At 48.2% G+C, this 20,062-nt stretch overlaps 1 protein-coding gene across 1 annotated transcript in view; it reads left to right on the top strand.

Moving 5' to 3' along the window:
• The first annotated feature begins 6,559 nt into the window (after positions 1 to 6,559).
• Positions 6,560 to 20,062, top strand: part of LOC144148191 (32 kDa beta-galactoside-binding lectin-like) — a 32,724-nt gene continuing 19,221 nt past the window's right edge. Inside the window, exons 1-6 of the mRNA XM_077679776.1 lie at positions 6,560 to 6,707; positions 6,786 to 6,871; positions 6,934 to 7,126; positions 12,304 to 12,435; positions 12,498 to 12,563; positions 12,633 to 12,724. Coding sequence (XP_077535902.1) covers positions 6,639 to 6,707; positions 6,786 to 6,871; positions 6,934 to 7,126; positions 12,304 to 12,435; positions 12,498 to 12,563; positions 12,633 to 12,724 — 638 coding nt within the window. The 5' untranslated portion in view covers positions 6,560 to 6,638. The remainder of the gene's footprint in view (positions 6,708 to 6,785; positions 6,872 to 6,933; positions 7,127 to 12,303; positions 12,436 to 12,497; positions 12,564 to 12,632; positions 12,725 to 20,062) is intronic.

Genomic DNA, 20,062 nt, shown 5'->3' with positions numbered 1-20,062 from the left:
GATGGCACGATGTCTTGAACTGGTACTGCAACGCTGACGTTGGCTCGCGTCGCGGTACTGGTTGAAGGTGTTGCTTCCATCGCTGATGAACTTCGACGACGACCAAACTCGAGAGTATGCAGAACAGAGCGCAGGAGTAGAATGGAGTGAGCCGCGCCGATACCCGCTTTATATTCGTAGCGCGCGCAGTAGAGGGAGAGGAGGTAGCACCTACTGCTGCAACGCCTCTTTCAGCGCCGGAGCACGCGCATGCGCGCCCGCACCTGTTGTTGAGAGCGAGGAGGAGCGGGGGAGGGGCGCACGTGCTGGCTGGCTGCGGACGCTGATCGCCAACGGACGGGTGACATTGTGAGTTAAAGAAATGCTCTGCATTTAAAAGAGTGCAAAATGCAAAATATTGCGTTTCAAACATGAACGCGCGCGACGCAAACTGGTGTTTTCGGAACCGAAACTTAATAGAAAAGGCAAAATGTAACGTACGTGATGGAACGGAAGCGGCCGCGCCACTACCGGCGACCGCTCAGAGCCGCCTTCAAATGCGCGTGGTAGTGCCGCGTTTCGCACTGTTATTTCCACAGAACAATTTGCATTAACGTTTACCCACTATTATGTGGTTCGACGCGATTCCGACACCACGTTGTTATAAATCGAGGTGAAGTAGACGGTTCGACAGTCATTTTTCCACCAGAATAACTGCCGGAGTAGCAATACTTGGCATTGCGAGTAAAAAGCGGCCTCCCGGATTTACAAATCAGGGCCCGCTATATCGTACGCGAAATCGTACTTGCTCGCACGATATCGAAAAGCACCTTTGGTTTTCCTCCGCCTCGGCTATCATATCGCTCTCTTTGAAGGGAACAAACCGCACGCGGGCGGAGATCAATCACTATTTTTCTATACATTACGTTCAAACTACATCGTGAATATCGGCCCTGTATTTTTACCCTTGCGGTACATCGAGAATCGAATTATAAAAGTGGTCTGAAACTATAAGCCAGGTAGCTAAATGGTGCACTGAAACACGAAAAAAACTACTAATCTGCCGCTGTTTTCTACCTCAACCAGAGGCATGTGCCGTTGAAGAAATGTCATTTTCAAGTAAAATAAATCTAACGCTCTACAAAATTAAATACTTCACTTGGGAATTGAAAAAAAAACATCTAGTTTGTTGTTTAGGATAGGAGCAGTTTTGTTAGCTTTCGCACTTCGCGAAGACGACAACTGCACCTCGATGGCCGATAAAGGCTTCCAATTCGTTGCACAAAATACGCACGGTGGTCTTGCTGCGTTGGAATGAGCGCATAAAGGGACCCTGCAACACTTGCCATCGACTATTCGGAATGTATTTTGGGGCAAAATTTATTGTCCCAGGAATCTCCTCTCGCAAGAATTATGAAAATCCGTTCACTATCAGCGAAACTACGCGCGATGAGAAATCGCACGTAATTATTCCCTCTCAACTTGATCACGGACAACGCCACGTAAGCTGCGCGCTCTCTCCCGGATGCGTATTCCCTCACCATATCCCGTAGGGGCCCAGGCCGACCAAACCCTCTAAGCAGGGGCGCAGCCAATGAGGTTAAAAAATTGCAATTTTTTAACCTCCTTGGACGCAGCACCGTGACGTCTCTACCTATATGTGCGCGACTTCATGCGAGGTGGATTTTTTCTTTTTTCCCCCTCCCCTCGTTTCGGCTGCTTGGCGGGTGGCCGATGGTTTCGCTCCGCGGACAACTTGTGTTGTACTACTTATATTTTTATTCCTGCTATTTCTTGCTTATACATTTGTATATTTTTTTGCGTGTGTGTGGCTTACAGTTGAGGCACGAGCTGTGACACAATGCTGGCGAATTAAAAGGCCAGACACTACAGAAATATATATATGTGGTAGCTAAAAATGCGTCGCAGGAAACAGACACAAACTGCTCATCTATACCCATCAGTGGATCTCTAAAAGTGACAATTTTTTGCCGCTATTTGGACTCCGAGATCACTATCCCAAAAATAGTGCGCCAAGGAGATAACTTTTTTACTTAGTTTCATCTCTGCTGCGACTACCGTGACTTCAAGCTCACGGGCAACTACTCATTAGTCACAGCGAAAAGAATATACGTATCTGAGTGAGTGTAACACTGCATTAAATGAGAGGCCATGGGGCCCTGGGGGAGCAAGGATGACGAGAAAAGGGGAAGGTCACAACTCGCACAATGAACACAGTTGCAGTCTTGGGGTCCTAATCGCAAAATGAACACATTAAAGTCAGTCAGTGGCAGCAAAATGCACAGTTCACACTTAAATGTACAGTTCACACTGTGGACAAAGCGGTCCACACTGAAAACAGTGCACGCTGCAGACAGTTCACATTGTATACCGAACGGGAAAGTCGGCCAGGCTGCTACACCAATTTGTAGTCTGTTTTCAAGGGCGTACTCGGTAATTGCTTCTAGTGCGGTGGGAACGTCACGGACCCGACTAACATGTTCCTGTTCAGTCGCAGGGGCGGGACCTAGATTTAAAAGCTGGTGGCGATTACGGTCGAATGGTGTGCCTTACAGGGGGGGCATCAGCGCAATTCGGATCCTGCTGGAGCTGTCTATTTATAAATAATGTATCTTATGCAGCAAAATCTCTGTGTGCATGAAGCACAAATTGTTAAAAATAACTAATCGACATTGACAACAGCGTGAGTGGTAGCACGCATGATTACTGATATTAGGGTCCCTAGAAATTGTCTACTGATATCAAACTCGGCCTGGTGGCTTCAGTGAAGAGACTCTGGTCAATAGCCCTGTAAAGAAGACATATATCAAACTCCTCGAGTACTTCAGTTGCTGTACAATCCAACTATTACTTAGCCCTTGGTTGGTATGTATTTTCGATATTGTTTCCCTAAATTGTTATGACCAGCAGTGTAAATTATGCAGAATTCATGACCGAGTGTAAAACATGTACGTTAGAGCTGGTGTCTTTCTTATCAATGTATCACCCTTGCAAGAACAATTCACACCTTCCATTGCTGTTAACAAAATGTCAATGTTTTCCTTAGTGGCACTGTTTCTGATAAAGAATAATGCAATGAAGTTAATGTTAACGAAATTCAATGTAATAGGGCTTATGAAAGTGCCAAAATGTAGCAGCTCATGCAGCTGTAATATTTCGCAAGAGTAGGACAGTTTGTAAATGTAGTCATGGGTAATTGTCTGCCTTTCTTGTAATCCTTACCTGCAGCACCGTATCGTGTTTTGAGCTGTGTATATAGTGAAAGAGCACCCAAATCAATTGTATACCCTTTTGTGTGCTGTAGAATGAGCTTTCAATGAGGGTGTTTGCTTTCCGGACCGTGTATAATTGCCACATGCGCGTGAAAGCGTCCATCCGCGCGCGCGCCTTTCGAGCACCGAGTCGAGCGCTTATTTAGGAACACGATCGGAGGTCAGCGTCAACTTGCAGGTGCGCAAGAAGAGCGCGGAGAGATCAGGGGCTCAGGTACAAAATGTTAGCTTCTACCACATGTGCGTCAGCTTCCCCAGCGCCGCAGGCCAGCCCCGCCCACGGAGCGAAACCATCGGCCGACTGCCAAGCAGTCGAAACGAGGGGAGGGGAAAAAAAGAAAAAATCGACCTCGCATGAAGTCCGGCACATATAGGTAGAGACGTCACGGTGCTGCGTCCAAGGAGGTTAAAAAATTGCAATTTTTTTAATCTCTTTGGCTGCGCCCCTGCGTAGGAGGTGTGGTCGGCCTGGGCCCCTACGGGATATGGTTTGGGAATACGCCTCCCGGATAGGGGGGCGGCTCGCGGCGTTCTCTTCAGCGGCCTTCGCTATACCACATGCTGGGAAGTTTTCTCCGCAACGTGGAGAGGTCTATACTCGGCGACAACTTAAGAACGGCACCGATGATGATGAGGATTGCTATTGGTTTCCCCTTTGAAGCGGGGTGATGACATGTCATCTTACCAAAAAGGACTAATATAACCATGTTTTACACTCTTGATTTAATACTAGCGCTGCTTAGGGCAGGCCCTAAAGCTTATTAGGCCCGAAATACTTTCTTTTCCCTGTTACAGGTGGCAACTGTCCTAAGCAATATTCCCCTCTCTGCTTTTCGTCCACCAGCATTCTAATCTTCTTTTCGTCCCCTCGACAGCCTTGAAGTTAACTTCCTCTCTGATACCCTTAAATCCTAGGGCTTCTGGAAGCCCAATATTCCCTTCATGTAGATTTGGATGGATACCCTCACATCCTAACACTATGTGCCGCATAGTTTCTGTTTCTTTTCCGCAGACCACACATACCCCATCATTTTGTGAATACTTCCCCATAAAACACTTAGTTCGCAGGCAACCTGCTCTAGCCTCAAAAAGCAAAGCACTGCCCTGGGAATTATCGTAGAAATTTTCCTTTCTGATGTTCATTTTCTCAGCCCTGTACATCTCTAACGACGTTTTAGCTTCCATTTTTTCCCTCCATTTATTCGTTTCAATCTGCCTTGCCTCTTTTTTGGTTACCTTGGCTGTTTTGGATTCTCCACTGTTCTTTCCGTATTTCATCGTTACCCTTCTAGTCTTTCTTAACCACTGCGTGTCCACGCTTTTCAAGTATAGGTACCTAAAAACCTTAGCTGCCCACCTTCGTTGATCCATTGCCCTCAACCTCATGTCAAAGCATATTTTACTCTGAGCTTCTCTAACTTCAAACGACGCCCAGCCCATATCTCCCTGAACTGCTTCGTTAGTTGTTTTTCCATGCTCGCCTAAGGCCAAACGTCCTACCGTTCTCTGGTTTACTTCAAGGCCTGATAGAACTTCTGATTTTAACAGAGTACAGCATTCGCAAACGTGAGACACGGAACCATTACTCCTTTCCAAATTCCTCTTACTACTTCATATTTGTAATACCCCCACAGAGCTCTATGCTTCATTATAGCTGCGTTTCGCTTTCCCTTAACCTTAAGTTGCTCCTCGTGAGTACTTAAGTAGTTATCCCCTTCGTTTATCCACACTCCCAAATATTTATATTCCTTCACTCTAGGTAATTCGCCTTGCACAGCGGCAACCGGAAGTTGCCGCTGTGCCTTATCACCGTAGCCGGATGTTTCTCCGCGCGGCGCAAGTAGGGCGTTACTGGGAATATTTTGAACATGGCGTGAGCCGTTCCCGTGATTTTTTGGACTTAATATGCTTATAAACGACTCCAGTGACGACACGCAAACTGCGTGAGACAAGGCAGACGATATCACGCATTCATAGCAAACCCCTTTCAAAACGCGCGCGCACTGAAGTCACGGGTCCGGCGCTTTGGCGGAGTGATACACTACGTGAGGTGGTGCCGTTCTTGAGTCGTAACCGAGTATAGTTCCGGTGTAGTGCCACAAAAAAGCAGGCATGGCTGCCTGCTCGCAAGCGCGCGCTCAGGCTGGTAGGGCGTTGTTAAAGCAGTAAACGTTTCTTGTCGAGTGGTCTTGTTGAAAGGGGAGTATTGAGCCCGTCACTCAAACTGCGCGCGCACTCAGAACACAAAAGAAACACTAAAACCATCGCCTCCTGTATTTTTACAATGCCAAACGCATCGCGCGCTTCCCAATGGGAGTCACTGGTACGCCTGCAGTGCCTAGATTTCGCAAGCTGGGGCCCCGAGCTGAACCGGAATCATGCAACCGTAACTAATTTCGAGAGTGGCTTGTGCCTGGTTGCCAAGGCAACCTATGATTGAGATCACCGAAGGAGGGGGCGCCCTCGCCAGCGTCAGAAAACTCAGGCTCGCGGCGGAGCACGTTTTGCCAACGTTGCCGCTTTCCACCACGCGTCGCGCCGGGATCAACCGGTCACGTGACTAAAGCGCTGGGAAGGCTACAGATTGGGGGAGAGTGGTAGGAGTAGAAGGAGAGGGTTCGGTTGGCCGGTCCGGGCTGATGCGTTTGGCATTGCCAAAATACAGGAGGCGATGCTAAAACTATGCGTACCGGTCCAGACATAGAAGAGGTTGGTACACAGCGCCGACGATGACAGATCCCCACAGGAAATCCGAGAAATTAGCCGCGAAGTTGACCAGCGACAGCCAATAGAACAGCCATGGCCCAGATCACGTCGTTTAGGTCATGCCAGGGGTGCATAATGTGGAGAGCGCGGTTGTATTTTCCGCGCCTTTCCCGGCTATTTGCGCGCTTACCGCTCCACGTGCAAGTGTAATATTTGGCTCAGGTATACTCGGCAGTCTAATCTAAACGTCGCGCAGGTTTACTTGCACTGCACAAAGAGTGTTGCACGGTCCCTTTAAACTCGCGGTCACTCGGGGCTAACTGTTGACGGTTACTTAATTACGCGTCTGAAACTGTCGACAACGCTAAAGTCGCAAAAGCAGGCGGCATAAGCTCATCCGTCGTGCTTTACGATGTGCTTCCAGCCGCGCCGGATTTAACCCCTTCTCCGCGGGAGCCGTTTGGCTACGTGACGTCACCAAAGTATAGCCAAAATATAGCCGCGTGACGCAGGCCGGGTGACGTTTTCGCTTTGAGCCAATCGCGCGAGACCCCACCGGAGATCAACCCCGCCGGAAGGCCGCCGGAGCTCTCCCGGCGGCCTTCCGGCACCCAATAGACTTCGGCCCGCATCGGGAGGAGCGGCTAGTCTAGTTGCCTGATGTCAGCAAAGGTCTCAGCCCACTGTCTGCCCGTGTACCCCGAACCGCGTCTCATAACCTTCGAGCCGGTGAGAAATTGCGAACTTTCGCTTGTCGCTCAGCTGTCACTTGTCCCCGATCCGTCACTTGATCTTCCGTGCTCGCAGACGATGCCGATGGACCAGCCTCTCGAGAGGCTGCAGCCGGGCACAATCATCGAGATAGCCGGCCATGTCCTCGACTCCCCGAAACGGTGAGTGATCGGGGAGCTCGTTTACTCGTGTCGTTGCCGCTGAACGCGTGCTTTCCGCGCAGGTTCAGCGTGAACTTGGTGACGGACCGGGGCGACATCGCCCTGCACGTGAACCCGCGCTTCGACGTGGGCAACGTCGTCCTGAACACGTTTCAGAACGGCGACTGGAAAGACGAGGAAGTCGTCGACCACCTGCCAGTGCAGCAGGGCCACAACTTTGAGACCATGATACTCGTCGAACACATGAGCTACAAGGTCAGCATCGCTCCCGCTTTGATCTATCGGCTTGTTGTTCGTGCGCTATAGCAAGGCAGGGCCACGTTTATGCGTCGTATGAGCTGTCATGCGCCGTCGATCTATGCGCGCCTGGGGCTGTACCGCCTTCGGTGTTCAGTGCGTGCGAAGAGCGCTACCTGGAATGGTGTTTGATCACTATTTCGACTACTGTCGATGCGTGGTTACCTCAGAAACTGTTGCGCCCCAAAATGTTTTAGCTGTGTGTAAAAATACGTCGTCGTACGCCGATCCCAGAGGCTAAAGCGGTTTTTGTGTTTATTGTTCCTTCTATCATGGCACATACACCCGTGGGGGATTGGACAAATCGGGCGTAAGAAGGGCTTCACAAAACTGCAAATTACAAACCTAAAGATATAAATGCAGAAATAACGCGTAATTCACAAGAGAGAATAGGTAAAAAAAGATCAAAAGCGCAGGTTGGTATAGAAAAATTGTCTGTTTGTGCGGGTAAATATATACTCAAGAATAACAGCTAACAGAATAGGTGCCTGGTCTTGGAAATGTATGCGTGAATGGCTGCAGCCACACCCTGGTGTGGCCCCAAACGGCAACAATACGGGCATCAGAAGATACTGCGCTTGTGTGCCCGATTCCTTGCCCATAGCACCACCTGGCGATGGCCAGAGACGAAACACGACGTGAAGCGCGCAACTTACTCCATGGTCGCGGGTTCGATTCCCAACCGCGGCGGCCGGGAAGTTTATTTGTTAAAAGCAGATTCATACTACACTCAAGGCATACTACACTAGCTGGAATAGCAGTGGACTGTCGAAAATGGCGGGTCGAAAAATCGCAATTTTTTCGAAATATGGCGATTGTTTTGTTTTCACTTGCATTATCATCTTTGACTACCCTTCCTTCATGGGAAAAATATGAAAACGAAATACGAACGTAACCTTAGTAAACAAAGGTGTCTGAATGACTCGCGGTCGCCCAATAAATCACGCAATCAAGCCGAATTTCGACCATCTTGGAGGGTTTTTGACGCATGGCAGCGTGGCTGGCCGTCATTTTGGTCAGTTGAGAGACGTACACAAAACCTACTTCTCTCAATCGAACCCCTCACCAGCTTAGTATCTCCGCGTAAAAAAATAAAAATATTTTTTCCCGCCGGTTTCGCGAGCATCAGAAGATGGGAAAGCGGTAACTGGGTATTTAAATTCCGTGACGCAAAATCGGGACCGCCATTGGCTCACGCCGCTTGTGAGCCTCTTACTATATATACTCTTACATCGGGTCGTTCCCAGCGCTTCGTACATCGCTTCACCTAGAGCTATCTTTTCTATTTCCTTATCGTGAGTTTTTAATCATTAACGGTGACCAGAAGCGTGACTTTCGGCGCCGCAAGTCCCGGACTTCACGCCCGTACAAGGGAAATTTCAAGCACGCAGCATTGCGACGACCACGGCCAACGCCGGCACGCAAGGCGACGCGCCTTCAAGCGTTGCGAGCGCGGCTCAACCAAGCGGTGCTATTTTATCGGTGACGCTGTCGGCTTTGTAAGCGATCGGAGAGGAAGTTGCAGCCCTCCAAGGCGGGGAGACAGCCGGAAACGGAAGCGGTGCAAGCGCAGTTATCTGAGCGGCGCCGGGTGCGCGACGTACGGGAAAGGCGAACTAGCTGAGGTCGCTCGCGAACATGCGGAAGGGCCTCGCATCGGTACAGGAACTCAAGTGCAAGAACGGGGAGTGTCCTGCAAGAGTTATTTCTTCTGTCTGCTCGTCGCATCGCGCTGCCGCCATCGGCCGCGACCCGGAACTCTGCAGTGGACGTCCCGTAATAGTTTCACCATCAATGTAAATGCGGTACTCGCTGCACGCGCGCTTGGCATCAGAGATGATGATCAGTCCAGGTTTTGTGCCATTCTCCAAGAACTGGGAATCTTCCCTTCAGAACAACTGGTCAGACTATAAGCAGTGGAAATGACCAGCGGAGGATCGGACAGATGTCTGCTAAGCTGATCGCTAATGCTAGATCCCAAGCCGCGGCCTGGTGAAGCTTGCCCGTAAGGACTCCACCCGCGAAAAATCGTGAGGGGGCAACTTATGCGGCAGGAAAGTTCCAGCTTGCGGACCTCAATGCGGACATTTCGGGCTATATACCCACCAAGCTTCACATTTTTTGGGCAAGAATTTACGAATCTGCCGAAGAAATAAACTTTCAATTGCGTTTTCCTTAGTTTGTCGTTTTTGTCAGCTTTCTGAGTTTGTGCACACTATTTTTCCCACTTAGAGTTGTCGTATTGCAATGAAATTTTGCGCTGATGTTCATTATAGCACCTAAAGTGTACAAATCTTGTCTGTTGTGCAATTTGGGTCCTTAGGTATTTCTGACGGTCATAAAACAGAAATATACAAAGCAGGAAAAGGCACACTCCTAGTCATTTTTTTTTTTTTTTTTTGTGGCGAAGAAAACAAGTATAAAGCTTTTTCAGGTCGATTTGCGCACTCTGCAAGTCGTAAGAAAACACCTAGGCTATTTTAAAACTTTCAGTAAAGATGTTTACTATAAAAATAGTTTGCACAAAAAAAGCCATTTTTCTGCACGTCATGCTGCGTAAAATTTCATCCAGAGCAGCTATTTGAAATCTGATTGCATATATGACAAGAGGGGCTCAATCCTTACAAGCTGTGAAAATTTCAGCCTCCTAACTTCATCATTTAAAAAAAAAAGTTGTTTTGAGGAGCACGTCGCCTTAAAAGGGATGCGAGAATGATTTATGGAGGAATTTTTCAAATATATGTATATTTTTTAACCTATTGTATATCTGTATATCCGGCACCCCGATCGAGCTGGAAGAGTTCTTGTCACCTGTGAACACAATGGGTTATTCATTCGGCCCGACACAACTGCCTTGTTTGCTCAGAACAGTGGGTGAAGGCAGGGAGATCGACCCACAGGAACAGCCGTAGTAAAGACGGTCAAGCCACAAGCCCGTGTTTACTACAAGCCCCATGCAGACTGGAGTGGAAATACAATGCAGACACAAAAAAGCGTGAAACGTGAATCTTGGGGGAGGAAGGAGCACTTGTTTGGAGAACAAAGGAAGCTGCAGCCAGATAGGCGATAGATAGGTGATGTGCACGCAGGTGTTGACACCCTGAAAAGCGTGTTTTGAAGGCAGGAAAAAGGGTGTGAATGTGGTAACCACTGACTTGTTCATTAGTCCAGTGCCGATATGTCCAATGTTTATGGGCCATATGTGGATAGTAGTATTGCATGTTTTGTTTCCAGGGGGCGCCACTGTTCCACGGTGTTATACAATCCAAAATGGTCACTGGCTTTCCCATAGATGAAGACCGTTTTTATTTGTTTTGGCAATTAGCACGAAAGTTCAGTCGCCATTCTTGGTGTTAAGCAAGATAGGCTGCAGAATTCTACTTTCGTGCATAATTTGAGCACTAACAATGATGTGGTTTGCTCAGGAAATTTTTTTGCAAATACTCATGTATTGTCGTAATGCTCTGAATGCCATATTAGATTGCTGAAATTCGATTGAATGTGGCATCTTCTTTTTAGTTGTCGTGAGTCATTCAGACATGTTCTATAACAACTTTCTTGTTCCTTTTTGACATTTCTTTCTGTGCGGAAGTAAAACATTGTATGATGGTAAAGCATGTCAAAAAAAGAATTGAATAAGGTGCATTTTTGTCTTACTCGCGTGTCCCCTGAAACCTGTGGCCTCTACCTGGTAATTCCATCAGTTTGCGGCAGCCATTTTAGTTCATTTGCCATTTAAATGCTGTCGAGGTGTTTTGGGATATCTGGCATCTGCACACAAGGAATGCATGAACAGCCTGAAAGCACGATGGCGTTTTCCTTCTGTGGCGTCAGCTCCCTGTATGCCCAAAGGCATGGCTCCCTTTGGTGAACCCTACTCCTGTGAGGAACAAATGTAAAAGTAACAACGCCACTTGCCACGTACCTTCCTTTAAAAATTACTTTTGCCATTACGAGAGCGTTGCACATTGGTCACCAATGAAGTGATGGTCCAGCGATGCTGGCTGTCGTTGCATTGCAGAATCCCCATCGCTGGGCAGAATCCCCATCGCCGAGTGGCCATCATCTCACTGGAGCCTTTCCCCCCTCTCTCTCTCTCTCTCCTCTTCTCTCCAATTGGCACCGTGCCATGTCACCTGCTCTTCCTGGTTTACGCGAGGATGATCATTCATCAGTCCATCTTGAAAGGTATATCTGCAGATGGAGGAAGAGGAGGTAAATAAACTGTGGTTGCAGGTGAAGCGACCAAGGATTCCTGTCTCAGTAAAGGGGCACTGACCCTATCGAACCAGGGATCCTGTGTGACCTTCATTGGCGTTGACGGAAAAGCACTCCTCTCGTTCTTAGTCCAAACCTCACCTCAGTGGGGCCGATAACTTAACTTCTGATGGCCGCTGTCACCGTCATTGGTCAGTGGCTGTGGAGGGGACTTTCCAGTGCCAATTTTGCGTAGATGTTTGTCTTTTGGCATATGTTTGCGCAGACATTTTGGCGTCTTTACTGCCCAGAAAGCGCATTATCGTGATGATTGCAACCCTCCAGTTGCCTCCCGGCATCCCTTCTTCCTGTGGTGGCAGCCTTCGGTATTCTACTTGTCTTGTGTACAGTGCACATTCGCGCAATTTATAAAATGGCAGCATCTCCACTGCGTGGATGATGATGAAGGTGCGTATTACGGGGACTCGAAATGACATCTAAGTTGCGCCCCGACTGACATACGATTTGCGCCCCTAGCGTCATTCGATTTGCACCTTGATCATTCCCTAAATGAAACTGCAACTCACGGCTCAAATCGAACTTCGCTTGATTTTCGCTTGATAGTGGTGTGCGCACGGGTGGACGCAGACGGACATCGGAGGTCCTAAGGTTCTCCGCACCATTACAGGCGAGGGAGTAAGCCGTTTGACTTTCGGGTACTAACTCACGGTCGCAGTCTAGAGGGTAAGACGACTGACACCAACTCTGTCTGGTCTACCGGACCGAGGCTCGAATCCTGCCGGTGCCTGTGTGATTTCTTGCGATTGTAAATGCTATGCGCACGGACGCGGACGGACATTGTGCGGTCCTAAGGTACTCCACACCTAAAAGGTGTAGTGCTCGAGCAGGTGTGCTGCTGCTTCTTCCCTTGCTTGCAGGTGGCTTTCAACGGGCGCCATTTTGCCGACTTCAAGCACCGGCTGCTCTTCTCGACGGTTAAGACCCTCCGGGTAAATGGCTGCGTCACCATACGCCGGGTGGAGCAGAGGCCCCCCCTGGGCTTCACCATGGTGGGTAGCAGCAACACGCTGTGAAGCAACCGGGTGGCTCGAGAGCCCCCTTCTTCCCACAGGTTTTCCCGATGAACGGATTCCAGCCGCAGCCTTTCGCAGGGTGGCACACCACTGTGTACAACCCGGTGGGTGCCCCGCGATTGAGGGTGGGCGAGTGGGTGAGCTGACTCCTTGCTCCGCGTGTGGCAACGCAGCCCACCCCGTTCCTGCACCCGCTGCCTGGGGGCCAACTCAAGCCAGTACTGCTGGTCTACATCAGCGGCAGGCCCGAATGCGAGGCTAACTCGTGAGTGGCGCTCCCCAGGGTGTTGGGGTACCCCCCTGCCTGATGACTCCGTTGTTGGGAAAGGAAGTGCATGGCTCCACCCGTGGCAGGGAAGTTTTGGTTGCAATCACGGGCGTAGCCAGGGGGTGCGTGTCGGTGTCAGAGTGCCCCCCGAAATTTCCTGAGCGGTGCATTCTCCCATCTGTCCCTCCACATTTCGGCCTTTTCTTCGTCCACGCTGTTTATACTCCTCATTTGGTATATTAACATGTAAAAACCAGATAAGAAAATCAGATAAGAAAATTAAATGATGTCTGTGCGCAGGGTATCCTTCCTTATGTTTTTTTTTTTTTTTTTGCCAGCGATGTATAACACCCTCCGGGAAAAAAAAATTCCCGCTACGCCACTGGCTGCAATAACACGGAAACGTGGGCTAGTTGGTTTGCATTTGTGGCAGAAATGTTGCGCGCACTAAACAGGGACAGAGTGAAAAAGAGACGCGAAGAACAGTGCAGTCTTTGTGTCTCTTTTTAGTGCATGCAAAGTTACCGTCGTCAGAAGTGGAACAGTTGCGCCATTTGCGCCATTGAGTTGTAAACCTGTTTACCTGCGCCATCCTGTGCCGAACCGCCCCTGTTGCGCCGAACTCGCTTATTAGCAGCCCTATCCACCACAACGCCTGACTTGAGCCACTAGATACGACCGCCATGATGCCCAGCCCCCGAAAACTTTGCTGAAACATCGTGTTTTCAGTTTAATCAAGGCGTTTATAGTTTCGGTTTCACCAAGGCTGCAGCAGGTATGGAAGTTGGTTTCGGATGAGCCGTAAGGCCGCAGGCACTACACGCCTTCTCCGCCTTCTCTTTGGATTTGGTTGGTTGGTTGGATCCGGAACGAGAATGGCGCGTACCCACTCTGGGGGATTGGCCAAGTCTTATTGTGATTTCACTGCTAAAGAAGCTTAGTAATTAGTTTCAAACGAAGGGAAAATAGGGTACAGTGATGCTAACAATTTTGGAACCAAAAGAAATTCAATACTACTGTACCAACAGGTATTTCAATAAACGATTAAAAATGGGTTGAAGCTATTGATTAACAAGGCAAGCGACCTGTTTCGGCAATAAATGAGTGAAGAGCGCGAAAAACATCCCCGTTGCACCGACCAAGCCCGACTGCCCCAAATGACAATAAATTAGGCACCGACAAGGCGAGACCCAGGCGCCGGAGGGGAGCCTCCAGGTAACGATTTCGGAGGGAAGAGAACCGCCGGCAAGACAACAGGAAGTGGTCAAGTGTTTCCTCCTCTTGACAGAAGCTGCAGGTGGCCGATGGCGCTATGCGTGCACGGTGCAGATAAAAATTCAAATTAGGTGTTCGACATCGCAAGCAAGTCAGTGTGACCTCGCACAGCCGAGACTGCGCAAAGTCACACTTCCAAGAGTACCGGAGATGCTCAATGTCTGGGCAGCCAGCGATGCTGTCTGGTGGGAAGCTGTCCAGTGAACTGTACCTTCGAAACCTAGTTCCAACAACATAGGCTACCGGGGGCACAGTATCAACGAGAGGACCATTCAGTGCTACTCCTGCCAGGTAATCAGCAGTTTCGTTAAGTTCAACTCCTCTGTGCCCTGGGACCCAGACCAGCCGGATTTCCCTGACATGTACTGGTATAAGCATCGACAGCGATCGGCGAAGTGGAGAAACGGTTGGGGAAGATAAAGCGGAGCAAACCGAAAAAGAATCCGTCACAATGATCACCTGGGAATGCTGGATTTCAGTGTGTTGCATTTGCGCTGTTGTGTTTGCCGGTATCGGACGCTGCGCCACAATCAATGGAAAATGACCAGAAGTAAAATGTTTTTGGGGCTTGTCGCAAACAGATAGAATAATATTCGCATGCAAGGTTGTAGTTTATTGGGAGTGGAAGTCAATTTAGACGCCCATTTTTGGGGGTGTAAGTGAAAAGGTCCCGGAAAAAATGGTCCCGGAAAAATGGTCCCAAATCCAAGGTAGGAAAAAATGGTGCCGGAAAACTTGGTCCCGAAGCCGAGGCAGGAAAAAGTAGTCTTGTTCGGGTAAAGCTGGTTAACCGAACCATGAACGTTTGTTTTACCACCATTCAGGTTGTGTTGCTTCCATGGCATCTACCACATTTTTCTAATTTGCCGTTACGCTAGCTTAACCGATATGTTTCCCATTGACGGCGTCTCAACCACATATGGCATGCATAAATCTGAGCACATCTCTATGTTTTAAACCTGCACGTTGTGAGGAGGGTCAACCACTGCCGCACAACCTTGACAGGTGAAGGTACCGACAGTAAAAACATGATGCTACTGGTGATTTGTAGTGAAAGGAACGAGTGCCACAGGGGACTGCCCGGGGGGCTAATCAAGTGTGGATGGGTGCGGCCGTAAAATTCATACAAAAGTTCAAGGCATATCAACAGAAAACACGAGGCTTTCGCCCTCACATTCTTAGAGAGTTGTAAGCAATTTTTTACGTTTTTCTCTTAAATTCTTTTCTTGCACTCTTTGTTGCGGTTTGTTTCTCTTGAATAATTTTTTCCTTTGTTCATTCATGCTTTGGCGTAAAAGGTTGTATATTTTAAATGTATTTGCATTATTACAGCGTTTGACGTCATATTAGGAACGCTCCTATGCTGTCCTATACTTTTCTGTTATATAGCGTTATAGGAATTCGTGGCAGCCTTGGGATAGACCTGTCAGGGGGAAGGTCAAGAAACCTTTCAATGTCAAGAACGTCAAAAAAGCACAAGCAGGTCCCCCGACAATGTTTCACGTACTCTCACGCGACGCGCGGGAGAGTGTAGTCATCAAGCTTGTTCCTCGATGGGTGCAACAGGCGCCAATGATCCTGGTCACTGTCCTCAGCAGCTTTTGGGGTGGCTTTTTGCTGTGCACAAGAGAGGTTGTGTGAGCTCATGGTGAATGTATGGATTTTTCATGCATAACTGCGGTGACACTTCGGAGACCGTGATCTCCGTTATGCCTATAAGATTTTCATGGGAAACCGAACATAATATGATTGAAAAAGAAATCAGAGGAAGATTTAAACTTAAACACGAAGAGGGGGGTGCTCGGACAAACAATTAAAATGAGATGAAAGTAAGCATGCAAAGATAAAACGGAGGTTGGTTTTCCCAAACAGAATGGGCGGTATTTGTACGCACAACCCGTAGCGCTTGATCAGCATTGACGAGATGCAGAAGCTGCAGCTGTTTTGAAAAGGTCCGTTCTTCCTCTGCCACGATATCATAGACTTGTCCGCTAAAAAAATAATAGCTGACGAGAACAGTGTCTCCAAATTCATTTTAGCGTGACAGCGCAGTCTAAATAAAACTCTTCATAACATTGTTCGTAAAATTTTGGATAGTGAGAGTGTGCATTTTGTTTAGAAAAATTACATACAGAATTGTTAGACCATCGTAAACACCGGCTAATAGTCTTAGCTGATTTGAATGCTCCAAAAAAGAGCGAATACAAATAACGTCTTGTCGAAAAAAGAAAAAAAAACATTTGCAAAAGAAATCAATCAGCTGGCTGCATAACGGGTGTTCCCTGAACGAGGTATTAAAGAAAAATATACAATTGTTCAGTTTCTTAAAATACCTGGCAAAAATCGAACGCGGCATTAATCTAAAAATACAACCACTGCGCTAAAGTGTTGTCCATAACCCATGTTATGCGAAAATAAAAATATAACGAATGTTTCAAACAAGCAACCACCCGATAATTCGGTCGCCGAATTGTTTGCGCGCGGAAATGTCCGTACACCGAAACGTCCGTACACTTAAATGTCCGCACCGAAACGTGCTAGACCCGGGACGACGCTGTGCGCTTCTTTGGTGGAGCTCCCACGGTTTCTTGTGCAATTTTCACCGATACTGACGAAACCTCGCAGCGTAGAGCCTCTATGGCCTTCCAGAGACTGAGATGGCTGTGTCCGACTAAGCTACTAAACCGACGGCTCCAGGCCTCGCAGTTGTTGTTCGTGCGGTTTTAATCCAATTACTTGAATTAAAATTTTTAATCGATCCTCAGCCCTACCATCCATCCATCCATTCATCTGTACATACATCGCACACCCTTCCATTCATCAAACCATCCGTCCGTCCATCCGTCCGTCCGTCCGTCCGTCTACCCAATTTGCTTTGTTAGATTTTAGCCCCCAAATGCGTAAATTTCTGCCCCTTATAGAATATTAAAGCATTCCATCTCTTCCTCAACCCTTTAGTTAAAACGCAAAGGCATAAAATCAAAACCGCAAAAATGTTCAGATCTGACTAACTTGAAGGGAAACACGTCGACTGTAGCATGGGTCCATTTTTTCCTAGATGGTCACCGGGACCATTTTCTCCGGGACCATTTTTCCCGTTTCCGATTTTTGGCTATCCTAGCTTTCCCGCAACTTTCCGTAGCTGTATGTATTCAACGAACTGGGTCTTGTTGTATGTATGTGTCTTGTTGTATGTATTGAACAAACTGCCCTCACTTATTAATTCGGTTTGCTTTTGTTGTGAGGTAATTACTCATTTTCGCCTGTGAACTTTGGGGTTAGCTTTGCTTAGTGGATGATGTTCCAACATAATCATGCATTCTGACATGGTCTAGTTACGTAGTCTGCGGGGTAAGTTCGTCGGCTCTCGCAACCCTGTGACGGGCAAAGACAATGCTATTGCTATGCCCGCATGCAATGCTATGCCCGCATGCACGGAAACTGCTGTTCGTTAGAAAAAAAATGCAAGCAAAACCTTGTTTTACGGAATGCCGTCGTGAGTTTACATGAACACTGACGTTTACCGGACACGAAGCAAGGCCTCTTATCTGATCTCTTGCAACTCTGCGCGAGGGATTTGACCTTCGAACAGTAATGACGCAGCGCGCTTGCTGGGGCCGAAGGTAGGTACGGTGTAGATCATTTCTAATGAAACCGCTTATAGCGCGGTACCGGTTATAACATGGGTTTTCCTGGCCACCGGTAGGCCACCCATAGAGCTTAATGTATCGGCAGACAACTTAATACGCAGCCACGCGAAGCAGAATACTGGCGGCTTTTTGAAGCGTCTGCCCATACAAACCGGTCAGGAAGCGCACCTCTTCTTCCAAAGAGACGTTTTTTGTGCGCTGCCAGTGCTGGAGTGTGCGGCGCCACCGAGGCGCCGGAAAGATCAGTGGCGAGGAGGAAAGAAATGAAATAGAAGGAGGTTGTCGAAGGTGGCGCAGCCGGGCGCCGCCCACTAGAGCCACTAGATCAGCGTAGCTACCGTGCACTATTCCAAAACATTATAGCGTAGCTTATTTAGTGGCTCTACCGCCAACTAAGGCCACCGCCAACCTCCTCTCTACCTCTCTGAGAGGGTGCTGGCGGCGCTCGTTCCTTATAGTGTAGCTTTTACACCTTCCAGTTGCCTGGACCGCAGCCTCCTTTCCCTGAGCCCGTGGTAGGAGCGTGTGCATCGGAGTGCTTGGCTGGCTGGGATATCTTTTTGTTAAGGGTTTTTCCAAGCTTCTTTTACAATGGTGTCTGCGCCTTAAGGCGACACCAAAAAGCGGCATGCTTTATCACTGGAAACGAAGGAATGCGTTATAGAGGACATCGAGAGCAGGAGGCAAGCAGCAGTTGTGCGATCGTTGCCGCAGTGCGTGGTACTGCAGAGGTCGTGATCGAGGACGGGTCTGACGACGACAGGGACCCCGCACCAGATGTGCCATGCAAGGAGGCTCTTGAGTGGTTGCACAAAGTGCGAATTTACTGCGCACAGAACAGTTTGAGCGACAATAAATGAATGAAACAAATCTTTATTAAGAACAACAGGCACAGTTGTTAGGGCATCCGCCCGGTGGAGGGGATCCCTAGCCCGGGATCCCATGGCTGCGGCTGGCTACGCGGGCCCTTTGCACCAGGTCTTGCTGGTCGACTGCTCCGTTCACTGTTGTATGGAGGGGTTGGGGATTGGTTGCAGGTCCGGTGTCTTTTGGCACTCCCACGCCTGATGGTATAGGGTAGCGGGCGCTGGGCAGTAGTTGCAGGTGGCTTGATACTCTGTCGGATAAATGACATGAAGAAGGGTACGGTGTAAAAGCTGCAGTGTGTGAGCGTTGTCGAGGACGAGATCATTCGCAGCGCACTAAATAAACAGCACCGGAGAGAAATTGCCGCTTTCGTTCGCTGATAGGGCTCTTGTGAACGTGATTCGTTTTCTTGTTTTTGCGCTTGCTTTTGATTACTTTTCATGCAATGTAAATAAAGTGTGTTTGAAAGATAGGTGGCCTGTTTGGCATGTCTGGCAGATTAAAAAGCTATGTTTTGGTTATAACATGCTACCGTAGCTTACAACGCGGATTTTTGTGACTCCCGCTACCTGCATTATAAGCGGTCTACACTGTAACACCGTATTTTGTAAATCTCCAGATATAGTACAAGAACTGCGTTCCTGGTTCACAGTAGGTTCTAATGCATGGTACAACGCCGGATATAGTAGATAGATAAAACGTAATTGGCAGAGGGCTTGCACATCGGCCTGTAGGGACATTAGAGAGGCACCATAATGTTGTGAAATTGTGTTACATCTGCTCCAAATGACACTCTGGCTGCTCCAAGCCTGCTACAAAAGGCACTTTTGCCTGTTCCAGAACTGTTCCCAAACCCATGGACCCTGTTTCATCCCTGCATCGTCAATTTTGGCTATTTGCCAACAGCGTAAATTCTGGCCCTTTTGGTTTTTTGTTAAGGTCAGAGGAGTTGCTTAATCCAGCCAATGGGGTCCCAGCAGTTATTCATAGTCCTGCACCCACTGAACACAAAACGTCTTAGAGATGTCTACCATGGTCTTGCGAGGTCTTAGACATCTTGCGCTATAAAAGTTACCTATAAGACGTCTATTTTTGTATGTCTCAAAGATGTCTTAAGAGAGATAGCTACAGGAGACCTGTACAAGATCTCCGATGTCTTGAGCTCCGTGAGATGTTGATGAGTCATCTGTGCTAAGATGGCTAGAAGACATATGAACCTCAACGTGTACAAGACGTTTGTCCTAGCTGGCTGATGTTGTAAGCTTCTTAAGACACCTACAAAGCGTCTACTATGAGATGTCTACAGTACGTTTTGTGTAGACAGCTGAAAGATATCACTAATAGATGTGTCAGATGTTCAGCTATTGAACACGTCTACATGACGTTGATTGCAAGACAGCTAAGAGATGGCATTTTAAAAAGGTTTTGAAGACGTTTTCAATGACGCGATATCGTCTAGCTGTACTGCAATCATTGTCATGCACACGTCTTTTCTAGCTTAGAATCGAAGACACCTACTAATAATGTCTTCTGGCTATCTACG

This window comes from Haemaphysalis longicornis, unplaced genomic scaffold (genome assembly GCF_048455015.1).
Source record: "Haemaphysalis longicornis isolate Haplotype H1 unplaced genomic scaffold, Haemaphysalis longicornis Haplotype H1 scaffold_8, whole genome shotgun sequence".
NCBI lineage: Eukaryota > Metazoa > Arthropoda > Arachnida > Ixodida > Ixodidae > Haemaphysalis > Haemaphysalis longicornis.
This window is presented reverse-complemented; position numbering and strand designations above follow the sequence as displayed.